Source organism: Argentina silus (assembly GCF_951799395.1).
Source record: "Argentina silus genome assembly, chromosome: 9".
NCBI lineage: Eukaryota > Metazoa > Chordata > Actinopteri > Argentiniformes > Argentinidae > Argentina > Argentina silus.
Window position 1 is genome coordinate 14,709,976 of NC_139663.1, and position 20,490 is coordinate 14,730,465.

The 20,490-nt window shown below is 48.1% G+C and overlaps 2 protein-coding genes across 2 annotated transcripts in view; one reads left to right on the forward strand and one right to left on the reverse strand.

The window, feature by feature from the left end:
* Positions 1 to 1,387: 1,387 nt before the first annotated feature.
* On the reverse strand, positions 1,388 to 19,637 carry aldh16a1 (aldehyde dehydrogenase 16 family, member A1). The gene is made up of 16 exons (XM_083676292.1): positions 19,522 to 19,637; positions 9,557 to 9,656; positions 9,200 to 9,326; positions 8,194 to 8,351; positions 8,008 to 8,085; positions 7,422 to 7,609; positions 6,822 to 6,980; positions 6,294 to 6,452; positions 5,395 to 5,627; positions 4,270 to 4,375; positions 3,938 to 4,074; positions 3,515 to 3,682; positions 3,018 to 3,222; positions 2,385 to 2,570; positions 2,143 to 2,268; positions 1,388 to 1,837 (listed from the first exon to the last, which is right to left on the reverse strand). The coding sequence occupies exons 1-16, from the start codon at positions 19,606 to 19,608 to the stop codon at positions 1,658 to 1,660; spliced, it is 2,397 nt and encodes a 798-aa protein (XP_083532418.1). The 5' UTR covers positions 19,609 to 19,637; the 3' UTR covers positions 1,388 to 1,657.
* A 99-nt stretch (positions 19,638 to 19,736) lies between these two features.
* Positions 19,737 to 20,490, forward strand: part of baxb (BCL2 associated X, apoptosis regulator b) — a 5,919-nt gene continuing 5,165 nt past the window's right edge. Inside the window, exons 1-3 of the mRNA XM_083676524.1 lie at positions 19,737 to 19,844; positions 20,084 to 20,105; positions 20,293 to 20,323. Coding sequence (XP_083532650.1) covers positions 19,788 to 19,844; positions 20,084 to 20,105; positions 20,293 to 20,323 — 110 coding nt within the window. The 5' untranslated portion in view covers positions 19,737 to 19,787. The remainder of the gene's footprint in view (positions 19,845 to 20,083; positions 20,106 to 20,292; positions 20,324 to 20,490) is intronic.

Here is a 20,490-nt window from a genome sequence, read left to right on the forward strand (position 1 = left end):
GATTGTGACTCAGCATTCTAGAGTTCCAAGGCGTTCTCTTATCACCAAGGCAATGGTGGAAGGCGGGGTCTCGTGACCACGGAAACAGCCTTGAGCAGTGGTGAGTGGGCGCTGACAGGCTGAGACCAGTTATGGAAAAAAAGGAAAAAGGGAAGGAGGAAAAAAGACAAACAGGAACTGAGACTGTGTGTCACAAGTATGCAACTCTAACTCTGGATGGGAAATGAGTAATAAATACACTCTAATTTCTTTGATATTTCTTAAGGTGATCATCTTTTTATTGTTGCTTTTGCACATATAGAACTACATCATAATCTGGAGTAGGAGAATATAGAATTTAAGACATACAGTCAATGTGAAGACTACACTCGTTCTGAAACAGAATCTGGCATAATTCAACATTCAACAACAGGAACGTCAACACTACAGAATCAAATCATACAGTATTAATAAACTATGTCAGTACAACTTCATTAAACTTCCCCAATACAGAAAGTCCTGCTTTAATTTTCTAGTTAATTCATCTACCGTTGATAAGACATAAGGCAAAGTATGAGGTTGCATTATTGTATGTTGTCAAAGGCTGATTCCCTGTAGAGCATCCGCACCAGAGCTATGACCAGGCATAAGAACACTATGACCACGCATAGGAGCGCTATGACCAGGCATAAGAACACTATGACCAGGCATAAGGACACTATGACCAGGCATAGGAGTGCTATGACCACGCATAGGAGCGCTATGACCAGGCATAAGAACACTATGATCAGGCATAAGAACACTATGACCAGCCATAGGAGCGCTATGACCAGGCATAGGAAAACCATGACCAGGCATAGGAGTGCTATGACCAGGCATAGGAAAACCATGACCATGCATAGGAGCGCTATGACCAGGCATAGGCGTGCCAGAGGTAGTCAGTGATCATTACAGGTTATGACAGCTTATAACATCTCTCCATGTACTTGGAGTTATTACCATTATTACCATTAAATGTTTGGCCTCCAGTCCGCTGTGATGTGAGGATACACAACCTTCATATCCTTCTATAAAGCTTCTTGTTGTAAAGCAACCGTCATATCCTTCAAAGCTTCTTGTTGTAAAGTAACCGTCATTTCCTTCAAGGCTTCTAGTTAAGTAATCACTAAGGGCCAAATCCTAAATCTGTAAGTGTAACTCAATGTTCGGCGCAAATCTCTTGTTGACTTCAACGTGTGAACTACGTGAAAGTCTGAGTTGCGCACAGAGATCTCATGTCAGGATTCAGCCCTTAGTGATTACTTACTTGGGGTCAAGTGTGTTAGCACTAGTCTGGAACAACAACCTACACACGCAGTTTCTCCCAAGGACTAGAATTGAGAAATACTGTTCGTGTGAACTTCGTGTGAACTTCACAAAAGCGGAAGTATTCTATTTTTTTTTTCAATCCCGCAAAAATTCCCTGTCTGTCTTGTCTGTCTCTCTCTTCCTCTCGGTGAAGTGCATTATGTAAGATCTTTCACAGAATGTGAAAAGGCATAATCCTGGAAAACTCTACCATCCCTCCATCACATATAAACCTTTTAATATATTTAATCTCTCTCTTTCTCTCTCTCTCTGTCTCTCTCCTCTCCCCCTCTCTCTCTCTCTCTACCCCACCCTTCCTTCCTCCCTCTCTCTAGGCGGTGGGGATCCAGACACTCTTCCACTGGACGGCCTGCCTCCACATCTCCTCCAGAAGCGAGGGATGAGGGTGTGTCCAGTCTCTCGCTCCGTCCATCCCTCCATCCTTCTCCTGGCTGTGCAGCCACAGGGTCTTCAGAGGGCTGGCACACGTGTGCTGGAGGTACTGGCAACCCTGAGAGAGGGAGGGAGGGGGAGAGGAGGAGGAGGGGGGGGTTACACTCAGAACTACAAGACAATTCAGTGCTAAGGAGGACATAATGTGTGTGTGTGTGTGAGTGAGTGAGTGTGTGTGAGTGTGAGTGTGAGTGTGTGTGTGTGTGTGTGTGTGTACGCAGGGGACAGAAGGAGGGCAAGTTTGCATATGTTTTACGTGATGGTCATGGTTAGAGATTGAATGTGTGTGTGTGTATAATAAGTTTGTTAGTAGTGTGTGTGTGTGTGTGTGTGTGTGAGTGTGTGAGTGAGGCTCAAACCTACCTCCAGACTGCCCCAGTACCATATGGCCTTGATCACGCTGTGATTGGCTAGGGCCTGGGTCAGCTGATCTTTGCCTCCTGTAATGATGTTGACCACGCCTCCTGGAAGGTCTGAAGACTGGAGCACCTTGAAGGAGAGAGAGGAGGTATTTAGGACCACACACACACACACACACACACACACACACACACACACACACACACACAGCAAAGTGTCCTGCAGAATGACAAACAAAAACACACCTGGATAAATTCAAGCGCAGGAAGCGGGTACTTCTCACTGGGCACCATGACAACAGCGTTTCCCATGGCGACGGCAGCTCCGAGCAGGGACACCAGCGAGAGGAGGGGCCTGGAGTCAGGGAGAACGATGCCCACCACTCCCAACGCCTCAGGGATGGAGAGGGCGGAGCCTGTCTGGGGGACGGGCTACGGAGAGAGAGAAGGGACACTTCAGCTGTAGTACATTTGACTCCCAATGAGAAGGTTTGGTCTCAAAGGGTCTCCCCCTGAATGAACAAAGGATAAATAAATAAAAGTTGATCATCGTCAATCGGGAACAGCCCCTAGCCTGGGGGGGGGGGGGGGCACCTGCTGCCCATATGATAAAACAGAGCAAGAGGGGGGGGGGTGAGCGAGGTCATTAGATTTGCTGTCTCTGCTACTTTTCCACTGCTTGTAGTTCAGTTTAGAACCTCTGACCGGCGTTTCTCCTCAGAGATCCTTTTTACACAGCTGTATGCTGTACCTCTCCCCTTGTGCTCGCATTGTATTGAATCATTCAAACACTCGGGTGGTCGGACCTCATCTTTTGATCACACCCGAACCCACGTTTCTGGACACCTGCGTGGGTTTCAGACGAGGCTAAAGTCTCACCAGGGATTCTCCTCTTTCCTTGTCGCAGCGGGCCGCCCAATCGCACAGCCGGCCGATGCTGAGCTCCACCTCCTGGTCAGCCTCCTCCAATGAGAGGCCAGTCTGGGAGTGGAGTGACGCGGCCATGTCCTGCCTCTTCTTCTCCAGGCCCCCAGCCAGGGCGTAGAGCGACTGAGCGCGTGCAGACGGGCTCTTCTTCATCCAGCTGACAGACAAGATGGAGGACTTCAATCAACAGTCGTTCTTTCGTCACAGGTATTTCATTCACATATTTTAATCACACTTTGTATCTATGTGCGTTACATTGTTATTGTTGTATCGTGTGGGTGCTTCCATCTATTGCACAGTGTATTGTGACCATGTGTAAAATGCAGAAAGGCTAGATGGCTAATCAGAGGACAAGGTAGAACTAGTGCAAAGGGGCTAGGGTCAAGGGTCAAGGGTCAAGGGTCTAGGGGTTGATTTGGGATTCAGGGACAGCCAGGAGCTGAGCTCACCCAGGCTGGACTTTAGTGGCTGCCTCCACTGCGTTGCGGACGTCCTTCCTCCCTCCGTCAGGACAGTGGGCCAGTACAGCGCCCCCTGGGGCCACGACTGACACACTGCTGCCAGACTCAGACTTACATGGCTTACCCCCCACGAACTGGAGGTAGGAACGAGGGACACTGAGACAGAGGGAGGGAGGGAGGGAGGGAGGGAGGGAGGGAAGGAGGGAGCGAGAGAAAATTAGAGTTAGGATAAGGGTGTTATATTCCATAGAAAAATACTGAATGAATATCTCAATACAGAAGCAGAAATGAAAACTTTATATTATTATTAAAAAATATTATATTATTATTATTATAAATTATAAACTATAAGTTATAAACTTTATTACATTATTACTAAACACAAACACAAACACACACACACACACACACCTGGATGGGTCATATCCCTCAGGAATGATGGCAGGGGCTGCCGCCGTCCCAAACTTGGCGTAATCTACCGAAGCAGGGGATGAGCGAGGGAGAGGAGGAGAGGAAGAGGAGGAGGGGCGCATGTACTGGAACAGGCCCTGGAACAGAGGAGTAAAAGAGGAGTAAGGATTTAGGAGACAACTGCCATTGAAGATATACCACAGCATTAGAACTCTATTGCTATGGCCTAGCCAATCCCGGAGCCGTCTGTTCGTAGCCAATCTGTAGCCAATCAGAGACAGAGATACATGTGGTGACGACAGAGGACAGCCAATGAGTGTTCCTCTCCTTACCTCCTTCCCTCCGTCGGTGCAGGAGCCGCTGTCCTTGTGCCCAGACATAGGCAGGGCGGGGTCGGCCACGGAGTGGGAGTTCACGCACACAGACCCTACACACAGGCTGGGACAGGGACAGAGAGGGTTGAGACAGGTGAGCTAGATGCTAAACGGGATCCTTGGGACGCGCCTAGCCCCAACAGCCTGGCCCAAGCCGCAACAGCTATCCCTAGCCCCAACAGCTATCCCTAGCCCCAACAGCTATCCCTAGCCCCAACAGCTATCCCAATCCCTAGCCCCAACAGCCTGGCCCAAGCCGCAACAGCTATCCCTAGCCCAAGCCCCAACAGCTATCCCTAGCCCAAGCCGCAACAGCTATCCCTAGCCCCAACAGCTATCCCAATCCCTAGCTCCAACAGCTATCCCTAGCTCCAACAGCTATCCCTAGCTCCAACAGCTATCCCTAGCTCCAACAGCTAACCCTAGCCCCAACAGCTATCCCTAGCTCCAACAGCTATCCCTAGCTCCAACAGCTATCCCTAGCCCCAACAGCTATCCCTAGCCCCAACAGCTATCCCTAGCTCCAACAGCTATCCCTAGCTCCAACAGCTAACCCTAGCCCCAACAGCTATCCCAATCCCTAGCCCCAACAGCTATCCCAATCCCTAGCTCCAACAGCTATCCCTAGCCCCAACAGCTATCCCAATCCCTAGCCCCAACAGCTATCCCTAGCCCCAACAGCTATCCCAATCCCTAGCCCCAACAGCTATCCCTAGCCCCAACAGCTATCCCTAGCCCCAACAGCTAACCCTAGCCCCAACAGCTATCCCTAGCCCCAACAGCTAACCCTAGCCCCAACAGCTATCCCTAGCCCTAGCCCTTTGCCTCAAGACTCAAATACAGTTGTTGTCATGGTCTCCTTTCCTTCATGACCACAGACTGATGAAAGGGCTGTGCTGTGTGTGACAGTGAGTGTGTGTGTGTGTGTGTGTCTGTGTGTGTGTGTGTGTTTGTGACAGTAAGTGTGTGTGTGTGTTTGTGACACAGAGTGTGTTTGTGAGACAGTGAGTGAGTGAGTGAGTGTGTGTGCATGCGTGCGTGTGTGTGTGTGTGTGTGTGCGTGTATGTCTGTGTCTTCCATACCTCTTGGCAGCCTCCAGGGCTAGGGTGAGGTCTTCAGTCCAGAGGGAGGCAGCCTGTCCGTGGGGGCTGTGGTTCCCCAGAGTGACCCCCTCCCCGTGGCTCCTGAAGGAGAGGAGGGGCAGCAGGGGTCCGGGGGCTGGGGTGACCACGCAGGGGCAGGAGGGGGCCACGCCACACAGCACCGTGGGGGGGTAGAGGGCACCAGAGGGGGGCACGGGGCACGACTGGATCAGCTGGCGGGGGGAGGGGGATACATGGGTGTTAGGGCACAGAGTGACTAGCTTACACACTGACCTAAACTAACTAACTAACTAACTAACTAACTAACTAACAATGCTACACTGGAACTTATTCAACTGCAATTGCTCAGCTGGCTGAGGACCACAAACACAAGAGTATTAAGACATTGACAAGCTTAAACACTGACCCCAGTGTCCCTTGTGTGACTCTATTGTGCAATATCAATGCTGGACTGGAACTTATTATTATTAAACTTATTCACTGTGATACTGTACATTTGATAATAAACAATGTAACTTCTATAGAACATTCTAATGACATACTGTAAGTATAAAGAGAAAATAGTCGATAATACTCTTACATATCAAGATACAGAGGTTCTAAAGAGTGTGCATGTTATAGGCTCTGATAGAAATGTATAGTGTACAGAACAGGCATGATACTCTGTCATGTAGAATAGATCTCCCACATACACAGACACAGAAAAACACACACACACACACACACACACACACACACACACACACACACACACATACACACACACACACACACACACACACACACACACACACACACACACACACACACAGACACACACACACACACACACACACAGTGTGGACTATGGGGTACACTATGGTTCAGTAAAGACTCACTGTTGCCCCCTGCTGCTGGGCCTCCTGCACTGCAGCGTCCACCAGCCCCCGGTCTGATTGGCTCAGCAGAGGAACACACTTCATCCCAGCTATACGGACCTTCAGACGGGCCACGACACTGTCCAGCACGGGCTCCTGCACACACAGCACCCACTGGACCTGAGGGGTGGGGGGGGGGAGGGAGTACACAAGTGAGAGAAAGTGAGATTGGTGTGTCTCATAGTGAGGTCAGTTCAGTTGAGGTCAGTTGAGTTAGGGTTAAAAGTGTATGAATTGGGCTTCACCATGCAACATTCTACATTTATTTTAATGGCTCGTTTCTAGTGCGTGTATGTGTGTGTGTATATATGTGTGCGTGCGTGTGTGTGTTTATGTGTGTGTGTTACATGATACAACAGTGTCCACCTGTGGTCATGCAGGGAATTGCATCCTGTATGGATCTGCCCTACAACAGATTATTCAGACATAATTCTTTCATAAAACACAGGTGTGAAAATCAACCAACTGATGAAATGCGAGTTGTCTCACCTCCTTCTTCTTCTTGAAAGCTATTTCTATCACTCCATCCACAGCGCTGTCCAGGTCTGCAGACTCAAAGATGATGAAGGGACAGGTGGCGCCCAGGGAGGGAGAGAGAGAGACGGGCACTCCCATACCTGCTGTGGCTTCACACAGAATCTCTCCATCCTGAGAGAGAGAGAGAGAGAGAGAGAGAGAGAGAGAGAGAGAGAGAGAGAGCGAGAGCGAGAGAGAGAATAATTATCTGAAGTCAGGTCAGATTCAACAAACTTTTAGCTTCAACTCACGTCTGACTCAAATCTATTTGTAATTTCAAGCTACCATGCAAAAAAAACAAGTTCCAATCCTTGGAACGTTTCTTTTATAAGATTGAAAAAAGTAGTGTGATTGTACCAATGAGTCGACCAATCCAGTGTTTTAAGGAATATGATTTAGCTTCAACTCACATACAACTTAAGGTTAACCAGCTAAATAAAACCCACAAATACAATCAAATGCAACCTACGTTTAGTCCAGTTTTGCATGACACACTTGCAGATTCTCCTCAGACAGAAGAGTGAGCCAAAATCAATGACCCCAGCCACTCTGTCTCCTCTCCAGAACACCCACCTTCTTGTTGCCACTGTAGGTGACGTAGCTGATGCTGGGGTCCTGGGCCACTCTGGCCCCCACCGTGACATCACTTCCTGTCACCACGTTCAGCACCCCAGCAGGAAGTCCCGCCTCTACAAACAGCTGTGCCAATAGGAGAGCAGGAGCAGCTGTCCCCATGCCAGGGATCACCACCACTGCGTTGCCTGGGAAACAAGAATGTCGTGAATGTGTGACAATAGAATGTGCTGTTGTGATGGAATGTCACATTTAATTATGTTTTTCTGAGGAAAAATTAATTTCTATATCATTTAAATGTCTATATACAAATGTGACAGGGTCCCGTGCTGTAGAAAATAAAAGTGACTTTCAATAAAGTTTTGTGAAAAAACAATCTGTGAGAGATAAAACAGGGTCTGTCCTGGATTTGCTCTGACAGTCCTTGGCTAATGTTGAAACCACACTTGGAAATAAACCTTTGGTCATGTTGTTAAGATCTCTATCGATACTTGGTTTATCTTTATCTATGTTCTCTCTCTCTCTCTCTCTCTCCTTGGTGTGTGTGTGTGCATGTCTGTGTGTGTGTGTATGTAGAGAAACATACCCATGGCCAGTGCAGGTAAGACTTTCAGCATGAGTGAGTAGAGAGAGCAGTCATCTGAGACAACCACTGCAACCACACCTGAAAGAAATACACATGCAGATTATTAACACACACACACACACACAAATGCCGACACCCACCCACACAACCGCTGACACACATGCACGCGCGCACACACACACTTACCCAGTGGGGTCCAGTCAGGAATGAGTGTGTCTCTGAGCTGAGCCCAGCTAGCGTAGTACTGGACCAGTCTGACCAGGGCTGAGGGGGAACTGGGAGACTGGGACACGTCACACAGCTCTGACAGACACTGGACATGTCTCTGCAGTCCACTCACCAACCTGACCACACACACACACACACACACACACACACACACACACACACACACACACACACACACACACACACACACACACACACACACACACACACACACACACACACACACACACACACACACACACACACACACACACACACACACACACACACACACACCTCAATGAGCCCTTAGCTTTAGTGTACATCTCACTAGACTACAACCCTTCTCAGAAGTGAAGTGTTTAAATGAGTGAACCATTGAGAAGTAGTGTGTAGTGTGTATCAGCAGTAGCGCTACTCCGGCAGTGTATCTCAGTGAATCCTCTGCAGTAGTGTGTATCACAGTGAGCCCTTAACAGTAGTATTAGTGTGTAGTAAGTAGTGCGTAATCTGAGTAAAATCTTGGCTCTGTGGTGGCAAGTTAGTAGTAGTGTGTAGTGTTAGCCTGTAGAGTGTATCTCACTGAGCCCTCAGCAGTAGTGTGTAGTGTGTACTTGAGTAGGATCTTGGCTCTGTGGTGGCAAGTTAGTGTTAGTGTGTAGTGTGTAGTGTGTACTTGAGTAGGATCTTGGCTCTGTGGTGGCAGGTTAGTGTTAGTGTGTAGTGTGTACTTGAGTAGGATCTTGGCTCTGTGTTGGCAGGTTAGTGTTAGTGTGTAGTGTGTAACGTGTACTTGAGTAGGATCTTGACTCTGTGTTGGCAGGTTAGTGTTAGTGTGTAGTGTGTAGTGTGTACTTGAGGAGGATCTTGGCTCTGTGGTGGCAGGTTAGTGTTAGTGTGTAGTGTATACCTGAGGAGAATCTTGGCTCTGTGGTGGCAGGTTAGTGTTAGTGTTAGTGTGTAGTGTGTAGTGTGTAGTGTATACTTGAGGAGGATCTTGGCTCTGTGGTGGCAGGTTAGTCCACTCCAGGCTTTGAAGCCGCTGGTTCCAGAGGACGCTGATAGAGACACATCCTCCTCCATCGCACACACAGTGCTACACACACTACCACCTAGAGAGAGAAGGATGGAGGGAGGGATGGAGAGAAAGAGCGTAATGAAGTGAACAGTTAATACTGGAAAGCATCAGAGTTAGCTGAGAGGACGAGACACACAGAGGGAGAGAGAGAGAGGAGAGAAGAGAGAGAGGGTGAGAAGGAGATGGGTGAGAAGAGGAGAGAGAGGGGGTGAGATGAATAAAGACAGAGGGGATCTTTCCCCTCTGTGGCTAGAGTTCTGTTACCTGTTGAGTCAGCTACACTGCGTGTCTGTCTGTCCGCTGGACGGACAAACTTCCCATCGACAAACAGGCCAAGAGCACGAGAGTGATGCTCCAGCCATGCCTGGAACGACAGACACAGATAGTGAGTGTGTGAGAAAGATAGAGAGACAGAGAGAGTGTGTATGAGAGAGGGGGGGGGAATAATTGCTTGTTCATGTCTATGTATAACCTGCTTCTTGTTAAGCTCTTTTTATATGGACATGTAAATTATTAGTGAAGCTGCTACTAGGATATCCATTTGTATGCCTTTTAATATTGTACTTGAATAAACTTTGTATATCTATTTTTCTGATACCACTGCCTCTGCTGTAGAATTGAACAGGACGTGTGTAGGGAACGCAGCCTTAAGTATAGTGCGCCCACTAGAGGATCTCTCACCCCTAACGATATCGCATTCCACTCGCGGCACCTCTACAAATGATGACGGGCGTTTTTTTTCTCTGACATTAAGCAAATTCCATAGCTAGCTAGCTACTGTAAGGAGCTAGCAACTCAATTCAATCAACTGAACGCTCTATCCACCTCATCATTTAAAGCATGAAAAGTATATTTACATTATAATTTAATTTAAAACGGAGTGAAATTGATATAAAACATGTTGTTTCAGTGAAATCTGGACAAATTCGTAAAAAAAAAAACATATTTCTGTTCCACCGCAAACCGCGTCGTTGAGCCACATGCACGACGGCGCGATTCCAAACCGTAATAGGCTTATATCAGATATGACATGACCTCTATGATATCTTAGAAATGGTTCATCAATGACAAAACAGACAGGTATTTCTATCAACTATTTAGTGTCAAACTTCATTTTCAGGGCCAGGCTGACAGGAAATGCACCACTGAGAGCAGGAGGCTGCTGTGTGGGTGACATTATGATGTCATAATCAGGGTGCCATTATGACGTCATCACTACGGCATATCATAACTCTACCTTGGCCAAGGATATCATCACTTCAATGTTTGGCTGTTTCCAAGACTGACATGCTTGAGAGGTTTAAAGTTAAATTCAGAACTAAAGATGGAGGGACCCAACTCCAAAACTAGAATGATCCCCGTCATTCGGCTGCACCGGGTGGCTTGCCCAAGTAAGTACAGACACAATGTTTTCAGTTTGGAATGTCTATTATTACATAATCCATTTAGAATCTTGTAATCCCTGATCATACATTTGGGGTCTCTGTCCTGATACTAAAGCTGTTTTGCCTTGCTATTATGAATCTAATAGTTTTAATTGAAACTTAAAAATACATAAATTAAAGCAAGAACTTTGTATACTAATTGCTTAATGTCTACTGTGTATTACTGCATGTTGTCCTAATATGCATTATCTATGCATATCTGCTGCTGAAAGTGAATTTCCCCTCTGGGATTAATAAAGTACTACTGTACTCACAATTGATGTACGATTTTGTACCTTTGCAGAATGCAGACCTGACACGGCTGAGCCACAGAGCCATGATTTAGAATCATATCATGGCCTGTGTTACCTTAAAATGAGTCACATCTGCAACAACAACCATGCTGGTGAATCTTCCAAAGACCACCAGCCAGGGTGCAGCACATCAGCAGCACCAACGGCACAGACGACCACCCAGGAAACGTCGACAGACGCCACCTCCCCCGTAGAAGAAGAGACACAGCCAGGGCTGAAAACCCCTCATTCTGCCCTGCTCTCCACAAAGACAGTCCTTGGACTGAGTGCTTCAGCCTCTTTCTACTACCTGGACAGTGAGAACCCTGACAGCCTCCCTTCCTCTGTCCCCTGGTACGTGCAGTCCCCTAGGATCTCGAAAGCGGCAGAGTATCCCCTAGCTCCCCAGGGGGCGGACAGGGACGGTCTCTTTCCCTCCACGTGGGCTCCAGAGAACGGTCTCCCTCCCTCCACGTGGGCTCGGGAGGAAGACCTCAGAGTCTCCCCATTTGGTGACTCTCTGGAGGACCATGACGAGGAAGAGGAAGAGGTCTACCTGGACTCAGTCTACCTGGACTGTCTCGAGGAGCTCTACTCACCAGGGTCCCCGTCTGACTCTGAACACAGCGAAGGGGAGGCTGAACGACTGTCCATTGAGACATTCTGTGAGGAACCAGTGGAGATTGAGGAGCCTCCTGGACATGGTTTTGAGCTCTCTCAAAAACCTCAACAACAGATCGAGAGGCTTCCTGAGAAGTATTTTAATGTTGTTGAGCTGCCTTTCGAGCCTGTTCCAGTCACTGCATCACTTCCTGAAACTTGGCAACAGAACGTTTCTTACTCTGAAACCAGGCGAAGGATGGAGCTGTGTACTGAGCCTCAGGGAGCACTCACACTGCCCCCCTATCCACAGGAAGGTCTGGAACCATCATCGACGAGTAGACCTACAACACAGCGAGAGTTGGGGCCCTCTCAGGACGCCGCTTTGCCACCTCCTCCTCGCTCCTGGAGAGTGTTTGAGAGGTCTACTGAGTTTGAGATGTCAAACGAGCCCCAGCCTCAGATGGAGACAGTCAGCGAGTCTGACGGCGGGTTCTGGGCACCTCCACCAGCAAGGAAGAAGCTTTGGCAGCTGCCTAAATGGCTTCAAGACAATGGGATGTATGCTACCCCACTCGAGCACCTGGAGGAGGACAATGAGCCCAGCTGCAGTCACTGGATCAGTTCAGAGCAACGAACGGGCCCCACCCCCCTGACTGTAGACCCTGAGTGGAGGTCCCTCTCTCGCTCTCCCTCCCCCACTTACGACCTCTCCTCCTCACCCCCGCCTGTGTCCTTTGCGTACCCCTACTGCTACAAACCCTCTCCGCTCAGCCCACCTCCAGAAGCTGAGGAAGAGGAAGATGCGGAAGGCTTGGAGTATGCAGCATGCCATGCTGCTCCATGGCGCCAGGACATTATGGAAAGTTTCCGGAGAAGGGCTTCTCAGTACACTGTGTCTGAGCGAGGCCAGAGCCCCCGACCTGGGCCTAGGACCTCCACTCTGGTACCCCAGGGTAAATACATCCCCCTCCCTGAGCCAAGGACGACCTATCTGTGCCCCCAGGGTAGCCAGAGCCCCCTGCCCGGGCCTGTGACCACATTTCTGGGCCCCCAGGACAGGCAGAGCCCCTGTCTCCACCAAGAGGGGGATGATGAAGAGCTGGAGATGCCTCTCATTAGGAGGCCAGTGGCCCGCCACACCAGCTCCATATTCTTCCCTAAACTGGGTGCCAGGGCCACAACGTCATACCAAAGGTATGAAACATCTACAACGTTGCCATCGGCGTCAAAACGTTGTCGTGATGAGGATGATGGTGAGCAGAGCGGCAGCAGGAACACGAAGGTTCCGAAGATTGACAACCTTCCACTGAGTATGACTATTCTATACTCCACCCCTGGCAGACTGAGCCCCTCACTGGTGGGGGAGTGTAGCCGGCGCCTGAGCCCTGGAGCTGAGGGGGCCAGGCCGAGCTCCTCCAGCCACACCCTGGGCCAGCAGCAGCAGGGTCCCTCCAGGAAGAGGAGCTGGAGGGGAACCGCGATGGGGGAGACAAAGGACAGAGACGGACCCCCCTGCAAGAGGACGGCCCCCTCTGACTGATCTAGCCCAGACTAGGACCCGCCTTCCACACATCTGTTTTGGCATCTAACCTGTTGTTGCATTTAAAAAGAAAATAATAAAAACATTTTGCGTCATGATTAAGCCTAACGCTGCAGTTATTACAGTGTTGTTACATTGGGATAGGCCTATTTGTGGCATAGTACTAGGCTACCTACATACCATGACTTCCAAAGACTGTATAATAGTACATTTGGATAACTCTCTGGGGAATATCGACTGTACATGCTTTGATTGTGTGTATCCACTCCACCATTATCATTCACCACTGATTGGCAATACAATTTGACACATTCTTCTCAATAATTAAAATGTTTAGAGGCTAGACTATACATAAGAAAGGGACTTAATCCCAAGTTTAGCTGCTCTCACATTTGATTGGCCAAGGAGACTACACCTCCAATCCAGAAAAAACTGTAAACGAATTGGCCCTGGAGGGAGTACATCAAGTATTGACAGAGAGGGGGAGGTCAGAGTAGACTTTCACGATGTTCCTCCCTAGTTCCGACTCCCAGCATATGCTCTTCTGGAACCTTAACTAACAAACAGCTCCAGCTTGCTACATCTCTGAACTTTACACTTTATATTCGGAAAGGGGGGGGGGGGGGGGGGGGGGGTAATTGCTTGTTTATGTGTATGTATATGTAGCCGGGCAGCTTTAGGACCCAGGAGCTTTCAGGCAGCCCACTGTAAACGTGCCACTTCCGTTATCAGGCCCTGCGATAATTCAACGGGCTTGTACTATGCTACCAGTGCAGGAGGCGATTGTTGCTGCTGAGCGTTCCATCTAATGTTTCAGGCATTATCCCAGTGCTACTCAGCGACCTAAGCAACAGTGTGCTCAACTTCATGTTGACGGGCAAGCGTCTGTCCAGGACTAGCAGTGCAGGAGGCAGCTACAGTATTCAATGACCGCTGAACCTGCTGGTGACGGCGAGTGTTGAAAAGCCAGGTTTTAAACCCAACAGCTCTCGGTTGTGTCCAGCGACTGCCACTGTTTTTCCCATGTTAGTTTCTTTGGTAGGGCCATTCAGTGTTTTGTTTGTACAAAGTGCCTTTTCTGTGCGGCTATTGGTTTGGTGCCAAACTTCGATTCTGCGCCGGCTATGTCTAGCTTGCTAACCTGTCATGAGTTGATTTTCAGTGAGTTTGCAGTGAGACAAATGAACGCTAACTAATAGCCTAATGTGTGGGTGTGATAACCGTGATATTTGGTGTGTGCTACACAGTATTAAGTGTGTCTATCTAATCTTTACACAAGTGTGGTGTCATTTAAGGCACGTGTGCTATAGCATGCACTTCAGGTTAAGAGCTCACCAAAACATGCCATTCTAGGCCAAGGCCCCAATTCTATACAGGCCCACAATCACGCCCCGCCCCTGCCCTAAGTGTTTATTATTTTTCTTGTTAAGCTCTTTTTATATGGACATGTAAATTATTAGTGAAGCTGCTACTAGGATATCCATTTGTATGCCTTTTAATATTGTACTTGAATAAACTTTGTATATCTATTTTTCTGATACCACTGCCTCTGCTGTAGTTCATTGAATTGAACAGGACGTATGTAGGGAACGCAGCCTTAAGTATAGTGCGCCCACTAGAGGATCTCTCACCCCTATACGTGAGAGTGGCGTTGTCGAAACAACTTTCTGAAACCAGTAATGTGATGAGTGCCACCCCGCCACATACAATATGCTTAACTTATTTCATTGACAAAACAAAAGCGAGCTGTTCACATCTATGGTGAAAGGGAATGTTCAGTCCTATACTGAAGAGAATGATAGGCCTTGCTCCATGCTGTGCTCCTTTCTATAGGGTTGTCGCGTAGCCGGTTGTGTCACGTTTGCGCGGTTAGAGCTAACTACCGCAACTATTGCGTTTTCTTTGTCCCGTTTATTTATGATTTGCCACATCATTATCAGTCGCTTGTGCCCCAAGACATATATCGAGTTCTGATAACTGTGAAAAGTTGAATCAGCTTTCTAACCATGCCACTGATTTGGAGAAATCCACTCGCGAAGTTCACTCTATATTTGAGGTAATATATTTGATATAACATTCCACTCGCGGCACCTCTACAAATGAAGAGGGGCGTTTTCTTTGACATTTTTTTTCTTTGACATTAAGCAAATCCCATAGCTAGCTAGCTGGCTGTGTTCAGATCAGCAATGACATTGTCAGCTTGATTTTAGCTAAACTGATGCCAGTTAGCTCACCAGTGAGTTACAGTTGCAATTAGCTATTGTAAGGAGCTAGCAACTCAATTCAATCAACTGAACGCTCTATCCACCTCATCATTTAAAGCATGAAAAGTATATTTACATTATAATTGAATTTAAAACGGAGTGAAATTGATATAAAATATGTTGTTTCAGTGAAATCTGGACAAATCCGTAAAAAAAACTACATATTTCTGTTCCACCGCAAACCGCGTCGTTGAGCCACATGCACGACGGCGCGATTCCAAACCGTAATAGGCTTGTATCAGATATGACATGACCTCTATGATATCTTAGAAATGGTTCATCAATGACAAAACTGACTGGTATTTCTATCAACTATTTAGTGTCAAACTTCATTTTCAGGGCCAGGCTGACAGGAAATGCACCACTGAGAGCAGGAGGCTGCTGTGTGGGTGACATTATGATGTCATAATCAGGGTGCCATTATGACGTCATCACTAAGGCATATCATAACTCTACCTTGGCCAAGGATATCATCACTTCAATGTTTGGCTGTTTCCAAGACTGACATGCTTGAGAGGTTTAAAGTTAAATTCAGAAGAACTAAAGATGGAGGGACCCAACTCCAAAACTAGAATGATCCCCGTCATTCGGCTGCACCGGGTGGCTTGCCCAAGTAAGTACAGACACAATGTTTTCAGTTTGGAATGTCTATTATTACATAATCCATTTAGAATCTTGTAATCCCTGATCATACATTTGGGGTCTCTGTCCTGATACTAAAGCTGTTTTGCCTTGCTATTATGAATCTAATAGTTTTAATTGAAACTTAAAAATACATAAATTAAAGCAAGAACTTTGTATACTAATTGCTTAATGTCTACTGTGTATTACTGCATGTTGTCCTAATATGCATTATCTATGCATATCTGCTGCTGAAAGTGAATTTCCCCTCTGGGATTAATAAAGTACTACTGTACTCACAATTGATGTACGATTTTGTACCTTTGCAGAATGCAGACCTGACACGGCTGAGCCACAGAGCCATGATTTAGAATCATATCATGGCCTGTGTTACCTTAAAATGAGTCACATCTGCAACAACAACCATGCTGGTGAATCTTCCAAAGACCACCAGCCAGGGTGCAGCACATCAGCAGCACCAACGGCACAGACGACCACCCAGGAAACGTCGACAGACGCCACCTCCCCCGTAGAAGAAGAGACACAGCCAGGGCTGAAAACCCCTCATTCTGCCCTGCTCTCCACAAAGACAGTCCTTGGACTGAGTGCTTCAGCCTCTTTCTACTACCTGGACAGTGAGAACCCTGACAGCCTCCCTTCCTCTGTCCCCTGGTACGTGCAGTCCCCTAGGATCTCGAAAGCGGCAGAGTATCCCCTAGCTCCCCAGGGGGCGGACAGGGACGGTCTCTTTCCCTCCACGTGGGCTCCAGAGAACGGTCTCCCTCCCTCCACGTGGGCTCGGGAGGAAGACCTCAGAGTCTCCCCATTTGGTGACTCTCTGGAGGACCATGACGAGGAAGAGGAAGAGGTCTACCTGGACTCAGTCTACCTGGACTGTCTCGAGGAGCTCTACTCACCAGGGTCCCCGTCTGACTCTGAACACAGCGAAGGGGAGGCTGAACGACTGTCCATTGAGACATTCTGTGAGGAACCAGTGGAGATTGAGGAGCCTCCTGGACATGGTTTTGAGCTCTCTCAAAAACCTCAACAACAGATCGAGAGGCTTCCTGAGAAGTATTTTAATGTTGTTGAGCTGCCTTTCGAGCCTGTTCCAGTCACTGCATCACTTCCTGAAACTTGGCAACAGAACGTTTCTTACTCTGAAACCAGGCGAAGGATGGAGCTGTGTACTGAGCCTCAGGGAGCACTCACACTGCCCCCCTATCCACAGGAAGGTCTGGAACCATCATCGACGAGTAGACCTACAACACAGCGAGAGTTGGGGCCCTCTCAGGACGCCGCTTTGCCACCTCCTCCTCGCTCCTGGAGAGTGTTTGAGAGGTCTACTGAGTTTGAGATGTCAAACGAGCCCCAGCCTCAGATGGAGACAGTCAGCGAGTCTGACGGCGGGTTCTGGGCACCTCCACCAGCAAGGAAGAAGCTTTGGCAGCTGCCTAAATGGCTTCAAGACAATGGGATGTATGCTACCCCACTCGAGCACCTGGAGGAGGACAATGAGCCCAGCTGCAGTCACTGGATCAGTTCAGAGCAACGAACGGGCCCCACCCCCCTGACTGTAGACCCTGAGTGGAGGTCCCTCTCTCGCTCTCCCTCCCCCACTTACGACCTCTCCTCCTCACCCCCGCCTGTGTCCTTTGCGTACCCCTACTGCTACAAACCCTCTCCGCTCAGCCCACCTCCAGAAGCTGAGGAAGAGGAAGATGCGGAAGGCTTGGAGTATGCAGCATGCCATGCTGCTCCATGGCGCCAGGACATTATGGAAAGTTTCCGGAGAAGGGCTTCTCAGTACACTGTGTCTGAGCGAGGCCAGAGCCCCCGACCTGGGCCTAGGACCTCCACTCTGGTACCCCAGGGTAAATACATCCCCCTCCCTGAGCCAAGGACGACCTATCTGTGCCCCCAGGGTAGCCAGAGCCCCCTGCCCGGGCCTGTGACCACATTTCTGGGCCCCCAGGACAGGCAGAGCCCCTGTCTCCACCAAGAGGGGGATGATGAAGAGCTGGAGATGCCTCTCATTAGGAGGCCAGTGGCCCGCCACACCAGCTCCATATTCTTCCCTAAACTGGGTGCCAGGGCCACAACGTCATACCAAAGGTATGAAACATCTACAACGTTGCCATCGGCGTCAAAACGTTGTCGTGATGAGGATGATGGTGAGCAGAGCGGCAGCAGGAACACGAAGGTTCCGAAGATTGACAACCTTCCACTGAGTATGACTATTCTATACTCCACCCCTGGCAGACTGAGCCCCTCACTGGTGGGGGAGTGTAGCCGGCGCCTGAGCCCTGGAGCTGAGGGGGCCAGGCCGAGCTCCTCCAGCCACACCCTGGGCCAGCAGCAGCAGGGTCCCTCCAGGAAGAGGAGCTGGAGGGGAACCGCGATGGGGGAGACAAAGGACAGAGACGGACCCCCCTGCAAGAGGACGGCCCCCTCTGACTGATCTAGCCCAGACTAGGACCCACCTCCCACACATCTGTTTTGGCATCTAACCTGTTGTTGCATTTAAAAAGAAAATAATAAAAACATTTTGCGTCATGATTAAGCCTAACGCTGCAGTTTTTACAGTGTTGTTACATTGGGATAGGCCTATTTGTGGCATAGTACTAGGCTACCTACATACCATGACTTCCAAAGACTGTATAATAGTACATTTGGATAACTCTCTGGGGAATATCTACTGTACATGCTTTGTGTGTATCCACTCCACCATTATCATTCACCACTGATTGGCAATACAATTTGACACATTCTTCTCAATAATTAAAATGTTTAGAGGCTAGACTATACACAAGAAAGGGACTTAATCCGGAGTTTAGCTGCTCTCACATGTGATTGGTCAAGGAGACTACGCCTCCAATCCAGAAAAAACTGTAAACGAATTGGCCCTGGAGGGAGTACATCATGTATTGACAGAGAGGGGGAGGTCAGAGTAGACTTTCACGATGTTCCTCCCTAGTTCCGACTCCCAGCATATGCTCTTCTGGAACCTTAACTAACAAACAGCTCCAGCTTGCTACATCTCTGAACTTTACACTGGACCTGGTGATTAGCTGTCGAAAGGGCTGTGCTTGCCAGACAGACTGTACCGATCTGTTCTCCGGCGAGGGACACCCGACTCACTCAGACCTCATCGTACACTGTCTGTCAATCACATGTTTGCCTTGTGATCTAACTACAGTAATACACTTCACATGGTCAGAACACTTGGAACACATTATCGAAGGCATACCGTAGAACGTGAGGAAGACATATAAAAGTATCACTAATAAATGAACATTATTAGTATGTCATTAGCCCCATCTCTGTCGCTAGGATTCTATTATTTATATTTGGACGCTGTGTGTATAACCAAATGTCAATATTACTCTAATCCTAGTCATATAGTAATAGTAATATGGGGGCTAGTATGTCATGGTCATGTGCAATGTTTTGACATTTGATTTGAGTAGCCTATAGACAGTACCTGTGCAGTGGCGGTGCTGGAACTCGTTGGTCCGTACTCCATGGATTGAAAGATATCGTGGACGGTCTTGGTGGTGCTACCAGCCATACTATAATGTTGCACGGTAATGTAGTGTTGTTTCGACAACAACACGACACTATTTATCAGTAATGGAATGACAGCAAGAGCTGTGAAGTTAGTAGTCCGTTAGAGTTCAAGACAGGAAACTCGATAGAGAAGTCTGTGAGGTCAATAGCTTTGGCTTTGCCGCACGAAACTGTAAAGAAATGTCAGCAGACGACTCGTTCTCCCCACGGCGACTGCAACAACGTGCTGAATCTCCGGTGAGGACCTGTGTTCGCTCCTCTCTTTCCCTCCTTCTCTACTGTCTGGTTAACTGTAGCTTTGCTATAACTTCAAGGTGTGCAAGCGCATTTCTGGTTTACTGTACAGTTTGTACACGGACACATTTACCATGTGGACTCACATTGAATGCAATGCGCACGCGCCGATTATGCCAATCGTACCATTATTTGATACTATCGACTTCCTTCTTCCAAAACTGCACCTATTGTATGTGAAGATGCCGAGTGAAGGAATGTCAGGTAAGCCTGCAAATAACTTTATCCCCGCAGCAAAAGTGTCAACATAATACAGTATCAGTAATATTTGAAGATGTATTTTCATGATATAATCAGACTGTCATAATTCCTATAGTTATCGGATTACTTTGTTGTAATTTCTATACGTCTAATGAACTGGTTTCGGTTTTCGTTTGTGCTTATTCAACAGATGAGAGGATAGGAGTATCCGTGCTGAGAGGGTGAGTTTCACTTTAACAGAAACTCACTGCCTATTTGTCAGACCATAAAACCTGTCCCCTGTCAGACCTCAAAACCTGTCATCTGTCAGACCTCAAAACCTGTCACCTGTCAGACCATGAAACCTGCTTTACTGTATTACCACTTGGGATCACACACCTGATCAAGA